Consider the following 10,941-nt stretch of genomic DNA (forward strand, 5'->3'; position numbering starts at 1 on the left):
GATACCGGTATTTTAAGAGGTTAAAATGCCAAAATCATTTAAATTTTTTCGTCCCCCCCCCTAACAAAAAGTTGGCCCCCCTTGCTCTGCGGTCTGGCTACGGCCCTGCCCCAAGGGGTCCGCGCACCTCAGGTTGGGAACCACTGTTCTAGATGTATGCTAAAGCTTTTCATTTAGCTGTCCATTCTTTAACTGCCAAAGAAATAAAATAGCTCAAAGTGTGAAGAGTATCAAAAACGTTACTTGATCACTTTTATAAGTTAAAAAATTCAATTGAAAAAAGCTGCAAAGTTTTCTCGCAACTGCTATGCCATGGTTATGCCTAATAAAAAATTATTTTCGAAATAAAAATAGTGCAGATTCTGTTAATGTTACGCAGCTTGTCGCATCACTTTTCGTGTTCTTTTGTCATTGATGACTAAGGTTTGGGTACCTGGCTGTTCTTTAGTATTGCAAATCATTTTCCGTGTGTTTTTGGAAATTTAGAAGATCATTTTCAGTTTTTTCAAACTGCAAGTCAGTTAAATTTTATATTTGACTTAGTTTGGTTTTGAATCTTAATCCTTGGACTGACAAAGCCTAGATCTGTTATTCTTGGTAGTTTTGCATAGCCTACTTGTGGAGGCTCTTGACGCAGGGCCGGTTACCCAGATTGACAGAGTGAAGCTTCCGATTGTTGAAGTGTTGTTGCCGGGGAAATTATTCCATTCACTAGGTGTCGCTGAATGAAGAGCAGTTCTGAAATGCGTTGCTCAAGCGCAAACCAAACGCGGCATTTGCCCCTTGCTTTTTTTCGTGTTGCCAGCTGATAGATCGCAGAAGTGAAGTGTTCCATTATAAATGTAGAAAAATTACAGATTTGCTCTTTTAAAATAAAACTTGAATCAAACTTAAACAAAAATTAAGTTTTAAAAATTGCCCACCTAGTTTCAAACTAGGGGGGCAAATGAAGGGCTAGGGGGGCAAGCAAAGGGACTAGGTGGGCAATTGCCCACCTAGCTTATATGTGAAAAAATGCTATGCGCCGTAGGCTATGGTTCAACGTAACTTCTAAAAAAAGTTGGCGGCGTCAGCGCTTGCGCTAGCGTAAACTCATTTAGTTTGCTAGGTGCCAAACATTCACACGCTATAAACCACTCGAAACAAACAAGTTTTCTTTTGAATTTCCACGATAAAACACATAAGCATCTGAAAGTGTTTATCTGACATTTTGTTGCGTTTTGGTTTCAATATGTCTTTGCCCATTGAAAACATTCTTTCATCTTATTCAAAATTTGGAAAGTTTGATAAAAAAAAATGCAAACAACAGCTAAGACATTAAAAAGTATGCGTTGACGCTATGCGATAAAAAACCGCGAAAACTTTACGGCGTAACCTCAAGCGACAACTATCCAAAAAAATTTGGCTGCAAGCGTTAGCGTAAACAAAAAGTCTACGGCGTAGAATTTGCGGCGTATACGTACATCTTTGGAAGTTTTGTATACTTGCAGAGGCTTTTGACGCAATACTGGTTACCAGATTGAAGTCGTGATGACATCATTGGAAAAATTATTTTGTTTATTCTCACGTTAAAAGTTTTAGTTGCTTATAAGCCTTGCTTGCAACAAGATACGACATCACAATATTACCATTTGCGATTTGCAGGTGGACACAAACTGTTGAGAATTTGGCCAAAAAAAGCACAAAATTTTTATTGCGATTTTTTTTCCTTCCTCAGATAGGATGCATTGTTAATCAGGGTCTGCTACTATTCGGCGAGTTCCTAACCTCTAACCTTAAAACGGCAATGATAATTAGGCTACGGTACCCGATAATTAAAAAAAAAATCACCGAAAACGGGTCATTCCGTGTTAATCAAGCAACAGCAAATAACCGGCCTCATTTTAATAAATCGATTTTGCGACACTGGCATCTTCAGTCTCACAAGCTCCGCTTTCTCCTGTAGGAAATTTTCTTGTTTAACTTTCTTATTAGTTCGCCTATGAGTTCTCTTTTACAACTATTATTTCATTCGCGATGTTAAAATGAAGTTTAGCAATTTAAGCACTGCAGTGCTTTGAACATCTCTATTAGGCCTACTTTCATCATAAACCGAGCAACATAACAGTACGCTATCATTAAAACGTTTGTATAATTGGGCAAGCAGCCTACAACTCAAGTAGACTGCCATTCCTTTCATCCGCCCCGATAGCTCAGCGCGTGACTTCGTGAACAAAAAAGCTTCAAGATCAAGTGGCGCTGGTTCGACTCTCGGGGTGTGCGCTTGAGCAACGCATTCTAAGGATTGTTCTCCATTCAGCAGCACCCAGTGGATGGTATAATTCCCCGGCAACATTTCAACAATCGGAAGCTCCACCCTGTCAATCTCGGTAACCGGCCTTGCGTCAAAAGCCACGAAATTACCAGGAATAACCTATCAACTATCAACGCTTTGTCAGTGCGAGGATAAAGATTCAAAACCAAACCAACCATTGAATTTGCTGAATATATCAGCAAACAACAACTCAAACGTCATTCAGAATGTGAAATAAAAGTGTTTTCACTTTTGGCATAAGGATGCCTGATGCTGAGCAGTTTTACTACTCAGCATCAGGCATCCTTATGCCAAAAGTGAAAACACCTTGAGAGCCATAACTTGACTACTTGAAGAGCCATAATACTTGAATGTAAAAACAACTACTTTAAAATTGACATACTGAGTAAATCGTTTTCGTTCACCATGTAGCCTAGTAGGCTGAATTTCGTATATTTCGAAATTGACATGTTATACAGTACATGCACGACAACACGGCGAATAATTTTGAATCGTTTGTGAAGCGATACAATTGACATCAACCAATCGATTGTATATTTACCAAAAACACAAAAGTGACATAAAACAAAAATGCACACAATGTTTGAGTTTTTTTGTTGTTGATAGAGAGACAAGGAAACGATTATACGGTCTACTAGTCAGTTGCCACCCAAGTAAGAATAATATGAATTAAGAAACTATTCAAGAATTTAACCAAATCGATTATAACCAAAACAGAAAAAATAAACAAGACTAGCCTAATACATCGATTACAGATATGATTACATAGGCTAGGCTACTTACACTTATAGATATGATTCTGTATTTCCTGGACGAACACTGCAGCAACTATTAGAAAATTTAACCAACTTTTACAAGAATCTCAAAAGTCAAAAGGGCATGGACCGTTGTTCTCGCAAACTCAACTCGCTTTTGTTTTCAGTTTTCCAGAATTAAAAGAGAAAAACTGCAGATAGTGAAAAATAACTAAAAAGCATAAAAACGCAACACATGAAAATGTGGAAACGCAAACCGGCAGAAGATCCGGGAAACGAGGAGGAGGAATGTAAACGAACGGAAGAATCACTAGCACAAGACTCAGTATCATGGAAGACCAAAACTGCAAAGAATTAAACACTGTTCAGGACTTGTAATCCCGGCACATCAAACACTTACGGTATAACATAATAGGCTATAGTGGAGTTTTGCAATCAAACGTTAAACAAAGAAAAATCCAGATAGCCTACTATTTTTGAAAGTTACAAGTAGTTTAGGCCTACGCTTTACGAAACGACTTATAATCCAATGACGGTAAATAAAAAAAAGTTTATGTTGAGTGGTGAGTCCATTGCTTTGTTCGCAAAACGTGTTTTCAAACGTATCTTCACTTCTTCTGACAAGCTTGGCAAAAGCCTATTATATTACGTACTGTACTTTAAATTGCAAGAGTTATCAGCTCACCATGAACAATGTTGCTCCTGACACGTAAGGATTCGTAGCAGGCTTCAAACATGGGAAGGAAGCCATAAACAGACGTACGGAGGTCCTATCGAAGCCATGGTGGATTGCACACAAGCAAACAAACACGATCGATGTGGCGATTAACTGTGTGGTGAGGTGGTCCTTGCCAAGCAGTGGGCTCATGCTGACAACTGTTATTTGAAGAAACCAAGTCACCAGAAAAGGAGGCACTTCGTCGTATAATAGGCAAGCAGAACTGCAAACAAAAAAACCTTTAGTAAGATTAGGAACAAAAGAGGTTCCTTCAAATTTAATCAGCCAATCGTTATTTACCACTTCCTAGCGATGAGCCACTGAATGCTTTCGCTTATAACAAACTTATAGGCTGAACAGAGACAACTGCATTACTACCATCATTGTCAGTTGCGTGGTCTAGTGGTGAGACCATGCAACCGACGGTGTTAAGCTTGTCAGTTCAGTTATTTGCGACAAATTGCAAACGTTAAAACGGGCTTGAGATCGAAATAAGTAAGTTTAAAGAAAATTGGCACGGTCGCGATACCTTCAGAAAAATTAAAGAGAAACTGTGTCATATCGAAGCCAATCGAGAACACACTTAATTAACGTGTTTGAAAGTAGAAAAAAAGGATTAGCTTCATTGCCTTTACGTGCACTATACGGAAAGCAGCAACTATCAGAAATATGACTGGATAAGTCAGTACCACGATTAATAAAACGCAATTAGGAGTAAGATAACTTGGTTCATAGGTACGTACATTGCGGGAATCAGAATAGATTTTTCATGAACTTGGTAAGAAAACAGAAAGAAAATCATTGAAACGTTCACCTGAAAAAGCAAATAGGCTATGTTGTCTATTTTTAAAATATAGTCCACAAGTATCATAAGTTTCTTGAGGTGAAGTTTTTTGTGAAGCCTTGCTTGTAAGATGGCTGTCATGAGATTAGGTTGGTTACGAGGCCAAGTGGTGAGAGCGTCTTACTCTATACCAGAGGTCACCAAATGGCGGCCCGCGGGCGGCATGCGGCCCGCCACGCTGTATCGCTGCGGCCCGCGGAAGGTATCAGCGTACAAGTATAACCAAAAATACTTTTCTTGAGGAGTTAAAGAGCACGAAGGCAAAAAATACTTTTCGGGAAGCATATTTTCGCTTTGCATACGATTCCACAGACCGACCAATCAGATTATAGTTCGAGGTGGGGATTATTTAAAGCTATTCCAATGCGATGTCCAGCCACACTGTCCCAGTGGTTGATTAAAACGTCTGTTTTCCAATTTCGAAAATGTCGAACATAGGGTTGCTTATTTTAAGTTTGCAAATGTCATGTAAACACTAGTGTGCGTTTCACCGTTATTGTGTTTCACGACCAGTGTTCTCTTTATGCAAGTTTTTGTTGGCAAAATAGGTCGGTGTGCCAACTCAATTTATAATTAATTGGCAAAATATTATATATAAATTTAAAGACTTTTTCTGATTGTAGGCTATTATGAAAATATTTAGCTTAGTATTTCTTTTTTTTAAAGAAATATGGAACGCTTCACGATTTCGCGTGTCATTCTTGCGCAGGGGCTATGCTAATCTTCTCTGTATCGTTCCAATTTTAGTATATCTACTGCCGAAGCAAGTTCTGCAAAATGTTGTTAATCAACAAAGTCTTGCCACGCTGATAAGCATCGCAAGTGACAGTTGTCTATAACAAAAGAAAGACAGTTTTATAGACTCTCACAAAAAGGATGAAAAACCAACTCATTGCTTTTTTAAAGGGAAGACTGTTCATGAGCTACGATAGAAATATTTTTTGGGTGATTTCCACAAGCATTTGTTTCATGGTGCCTGGTTTCTTTTTCCCTGTTATTGAAGCCTATTTTTCGCTGATATGTTTGCAGGTCACTATTGTTGCCTGTATTGCGATGTGTCAAACATTTCCTTGTTTACTGAAATTATTAATTGCAAGATATCTTTTGTGAAGCGAGGTGACAACACCACTCTTGCTTGGCGATGAATATTCTGATGAAACCGCTCGATTCGCTATAAGTGCGCAAAACAAGTGGCCTCGTTTATTAAGCATTGTTAAAAAAAGTCAAAAGTGTTGTAAAAGGAGCTTGGCCTGGCAGTAGCGTTGTTCGATTAATTTTGTTGCTGCGGTATTCTAACATATTAAATATGAACAACATGTAACGCTAGATACTGGGTACGAAATGCGTTCTTTTTTAGCATAAGAGTCAACCTACCTAACATTTTATTAGTGCAGCCCGCCACAGCTCTCCTTAGTGCCAAAGTGGCCCGCATGCAAAAAAGGTTGGTGACCCCTGCTCTATACGAAGCTCAAAAGGACATTTCACCATCTATCGAAAGCAAGTACCGTTGTCTTGGCAGCACACTTAATGACACTCTTGATGGTAGACACAAAAATTTAGCATCCTCTCGTCCACTTAATAATAATCTTCAACCACCTACAATAATACTGGATGCAACAAAAATAATTAAGTAATCAGTTAAGATCGGAGCACGTCTTTTAGGTGCAGACAGTTAGGTGCCTGCCAAATAGGTGCGTACACTGTGGCGTCAGGATATCTAGGTGCTATTCCCAGTAAAGTCTATTTCATTAGGTGCTTGATGGTAATACTGCAGACAGTGGCGTACGCAGGGTTTTCTCAAGGGGACGGGGACATTCGAAATGCTTTTTGCATCAAAACAAAATGAAAACGAATTAAAAAAAACGCCCATTTGCTAATTATAACCAGCAAGTTATATTGTATAAGATTAGCCTACCATACCCAGCTTGCATTGACGACATTTTGTTAGTTTGCAACAGCTAGGGGACTCATTTGGATAGATTTTGTATTTAAAACAAACAATAGGATACAACACTATTGACGTGTCGCATATAATGTTTTACGTAGACGACATAATTGGCTTACCCAACCCAGTAAACCACGCGTATCGAGGGTACCTTCAGCGGCGTACGCAGGATTTTGTTACTGGGAGAGGGCGCTTTTGATATAATTTGACATTTTTAATCAAGAGTAGCCTAATTTGACCCGCCGAATAGCACCTAATGATCGGGCGCCACACCTAAATATCCTGACGCCACAGTGTGCGCAGCTATTCAGCAGGCACCTACCTGTCGGCACCTAAAAAGACGTGGACCCGTTAAGACTATTTTAATTGTAGCCAAGCTTGTTCTGATGGCCATTGTCAAGAGTGACTGAAGAGTGAAGAGCAGCAGGTAAATCCAACACAGTGTGCAGTTTATTTTCACAAGTGTGTTTTCGAAAGGTCAACTATTTTGTGGTAAACATTCTGACTTTATCGACATCAAATTGTACACTATTTTTAAAAAGCTATCTACTGAAATTTTTTTCAAATATTCTATATATCTCAACATACGTTTGCTCCAAGTTATTTGCACAACTTTAAAAACTTACCAGAGAGAGTCTCAAGACTCGCTTGGTTGGGTTTTTAAAGAGATGTAAGCAAGACGGAAGTGAAAGAACCAAGGTTGAAGCGGCACACATTTGCAGTATCCTTTCTCGATCCATTACCTCTTTAAATTTCAGTACCTGAACACATGACATATTTTATAACCGACACAATGTTGCACATTCTTGTACAATGATTGGCCAGTAAATGGAGAAACATTAGTTAAATTAACTGATTTTCACAAACTAGACCATGAAGGAAAGTATCACTTGTTGCAATTATGAAATTAATATGAAATTGAAAGGGGGGTGTATTGATTTTATGGATTTTATTAATTTATTGTTGAAATCTTTATCCTTGGACTAAGAAAGTCTCCTTGGATGCCTAATCCTGACAGTTTTGCATACCTGTTGTAGACTGTAAAGCAGGGGTTCTCAACCTGTGGTACGCGGGAGCTTTCCGAGTGGTACGCGAGTAACTTTTTGCTTTGCTCAATATTTTCAAAATCAGATTAAAAATTGTAACAAATTACTGTTGAGTTGGCTAAAATAAATCGGCAATGGTTTCTCTTCCTCCTTTATGTATCACACATTGGCTGAACGGTGTTAATGACATTACTATTGTTATATGACGTGGAATGACATCAATATTGCTGGAAAAACTTGCAGATCACATAAGATCAGAACGGAACTAATGTATTATTTTTGCGGATACAAAATTTATTGGCGGACTAATTTACTGTAAGCACAAACTACCAATCAAAAATTTCATAGTCCATCTTGTACAGCAGTGCAGTTGTTAATTGGTAAAAATTCGCATTGTTTTAAAACTAACAAAACAATCAGAATATATATACTGTATATTCAGACGTTAAATAAGTTACAACTTACAGGAGCTACAGAACACCAAAAATTAGCAACCTTGTCTTCATAAAGCCCACGGTTTACAGGGAACAGTCGATTAAGCACTTGAAGAGTAAAATCCAAACTATGAAGATAAGGTGCCCAGAGCAATGCAAAGCAGCAAATTACGGTGATCCCGAGTTGCACAATTAAGCTTATGCTAAAACACAAAAAAAGCATGATTTTCATTTTTTGTTGTTGTGTACAAGCTTACACCCAGTGGTTGAAGATTTAAATTATGTGAACAGGAAGGCAAGAAAGCCAATCTTTGTGTCCAACGTTAGGCATGTGTTTAAGTGTCTTGCTAAAGACATAGATGCTTGCTCTTAACCAGTGTCAAACCAGTAATTTTTCGAATGTTGTGCCAAAGCTCTCACTACTCAACCACGGAATGGCCCGATTCGGTGAGTCCGATTCGGTGAGTCTGATCCCTTAACGGGGGATTTTTTTAATTTTTTTTTTTAATTATCGGGTACCGTGGCCTAATTATCATTGCCGTTTTAGGGTTAGGGGTTAGGAGTTAGGGTTAGAGGTTAGGAACTCACCAAATCAGACTCACCGAATCGGACTCACCGAATCGGACTCACCGAATAGTAGCAGACCCACTCAACCATGCAGCAGCAGATCATTCTGATATCATTCTATGAAAATAACATATAGGCAAACAAACAGTATTTTTAGCATAATAAATAAATGCTTTCCGATAAAAATTGATGTAATACTTTCATAGAAAATGTTAGCTTACCATCTTAACCATGACCTTGAAAATGCTTTCCCAAGCAAGAAGAAAAATACTGGCAAAGAATGGTACAATTCCATTTGTTTGTAATTTAAAGCCAAAGAAAAACATATTGAACCAAGAATGAACATCTCCTTTTCAAACATAAGAATGCACCATAATACCAAACCTAAGCTGATATTGTTGTATTGAAAGTGTCCATGATCAATCAAAATTAATCCAGGATAAAAAAATGCCAAAAGTAAGTGACTCGAAATTTTTGTTTTTTTTTGCTTCCATAATAGCAACAAAGCAGGAAAGAGTATGACAAGATCTGCAAATAATACTGTGTAGCGCATAAACAACTTATGTGAGTAGCTTTCCATTCCCCGAGATGTTCCAAGTGCCACCCATTCTGGATTTATTTTTGAAGCTCTGTAATTAATAGAGAGTCAATACAAAATCGTCAACACAGCCAGGATGAATGCTCTTTTCTAAAAGACTTGTTAATAAATTATATTGAAGAATCATAGTACTTACATATAGCCACAAAGAAAGCTGTGGTAAGCTGTCAATGGTGGGTAGTCTAAGCCCCAATACTGGAGGTCATTGGCTGAAGAATTTGTATACCATTCAGCTACTGGTAGATTTACTGTGATTTCTTGCCAATGTCGTTGTGCTTCATAATCTCCAAATAATGGAGGAACATTGTTGCCTATATAAAAAATTCATACATTTAATTTAAAGCTCCGGTGTACTACATACTATATATATAAATTTTAATATTAGAATAGGGCTATAAATTTGAAACATTGCTGTAACAAAAAATTACAAACATATTGACTAAATAGTTGTTCTAAAGCTCAACAATGTCAACGCAACAATAGTGCATCATAGAAGTTTGGGCAGTTACCTGAACTTAACTATAAAAATATTTGGATCTTGGAAACTTTCAGCTTTCCAAAAATTGTAGCATGGAAAAAGATGCCATCTAAGATTAAGTCAGCTTTAAACGTTCAAAATCAATTATCTACTAAAAACCATGCCATCAAAGTAGCCTACTATACCACTGCTACGTAATTGGCATGAAAATGGTTGGTGATGGTAACACAATTCATTGTATGCCAAAATGAAAGCAGAAAACTCAATAACTGTAGGTATATATCTTTTACTACTTGTACTTTTCTTTTGTCTTACATTTGTACAGTTATATTGCACAAATGCTGTATGATGCCATCATCAACACAAAATAAATGGACAGATGAGACTCACAATGTTGAAACAGAGGCTAGGATATCTCTGTAGTTATTCTTCTTCATGAAAATATTTGTTATTTGTATTATAATTTTATAAATTAAAAGTTTTCAGGCACACCAACAACACTTTACAGTGGACAACAACATATTAAATACAAGCATAAAATTCAGACTAGCCACAATAATGGAAAGGGCTGTGTCAAATTGCTCAAAGCTCACATGCAAGTATTCATCAATATACAATATGGCAATCTGTCATAGTTTGATTTGAAAATGACTTATGATTTATTACACATTAAACATTATCGCCTAATTCTCACCTGAATATTGACCCAACGACACGCACCATCTTACAAGTATGGACCCAATTATATAAAAAGAAACTCTATTGCTGTACGAGGGTTGCATATTTGGTTTCACTTGCATTTTAAAAGTTATTTTTTCTCATGTAATGATTGCAAAATGTCTGGATTAGTATATCATCAAAACCAAGTTAAAAGCCAAATCGCCAACACTGAACTTATTAAAAAGAATGCAAATGTATCCAAATCCAATTCGCTTTTCCCATTTCTGATTGCATTTAATTGAATATCCATGAAGGGGATTTCCTAGTTTACTCATTTCTGTGTTTCGACTTTTTAAACTTTGAAGTTGTTAAATGGTAGAAAAAATAGGAAAATTTACAAACATATTTATTAAAATCATTTTTAACATAAAAATACTTTAAAATATATTTCAAAATATGAACTTTGTATTTGGAATTTGCAAATCTTTTTTTTGTAAAATACTTTCAAAATATAACGGTAACACTGCCACGCATTCTTTTTCAGATTTCAAGTGAGACCATTTCGAGCAGAGTTGCCAAGAC

General features: G+C 37.2%; 1 protein-coding gene and 1 non-coding gene across 2 annotated transcripts; both read right to left on the reverse strand.

Annotated features, from left to right (window-relative positions):
• Window positions 1-2,727: 2,727 nt before the first annotated feature.
• On the reverse strand, window positions 2,728-10,621 carry LOC145779146 (dolichyl pyrophosphate Man9GlcNAc2 alpha-1,3-glucosyltransferase-like). The gene is made up of 8 exons (XM_082590723.1): window positions 10,394-10,621; window positions 9,358-9,532; window positions 8,845-9,252; window positions 8,088-8,259; window positions 7,203-7,337; window positions 4,531-4,601; window positions 3,755-4,010; window positions 2,728-3,413 (listed from the first exon to the last, which is right to left on the reverse strand). The coding sequence occupies exons 1-8, from the start codon at window positions 10,497-10,499 to the stop codon at window positions 3,216-3,218; spliced, it is 1,521 nt and encodes a 506-aa protein (XP_082446849.1). The 5' UTR covers window positions 10,500-10,621; the 3' UTR covers window positions 2,728-3,215.
• LOC145779167 (U6 spliceosomal RNA) lies at window positions 5,296-5,398 on the reverse strand. The gene has a single exon (XR_014290519.1). It is a non-coding gene; the product is annotated as a U6 spliceosomal RNA (small nuclear RNA).
• Window positions 10,622-10,941: the final 320 nt, after the last annotated feature.

The sequence above is a fragment of the Aplidium turbinatum genome, chromosome 10, assembly GCF_918807975.1.
Source record: "Aplidium turbinatum chromosome 10, kaAplTurb1.1, whole genome shotgun sequence".
Taxonomy (NCBI): domain Eukaryota; kingdom Metazoa; phylum Chordata; class Ascidiacea; order Aplousobranchia; family Polyclinidae; genus Aplidium; species Aplidium turbinatum.

Excerpts from the sequence above, each read along its gene's own strand:
- LOC145779146 (XM_082590723.1), bottom strand. The coding sequence starts at position 10,499 with ATGCAAGTGAAACCAAATATGCAACCCTCGTACAGCAATAGAGTTTCT. Across the intron at positions 9,253-9,357 it reads AGCTTTCTTTGTGGCTATAT|AGCTTCAAAAATAAATCCAG; the intron begins GTAAGTACTATG and ends TATTAATTACAG. Across the intron at positions 3,414-3,754 it reads CAGGAGCAACATTGTTCATG|TTTTGGTCTTCCATGATACT; the intron begins GTGAGCTGATAA and ends AATTCTTTGCAG.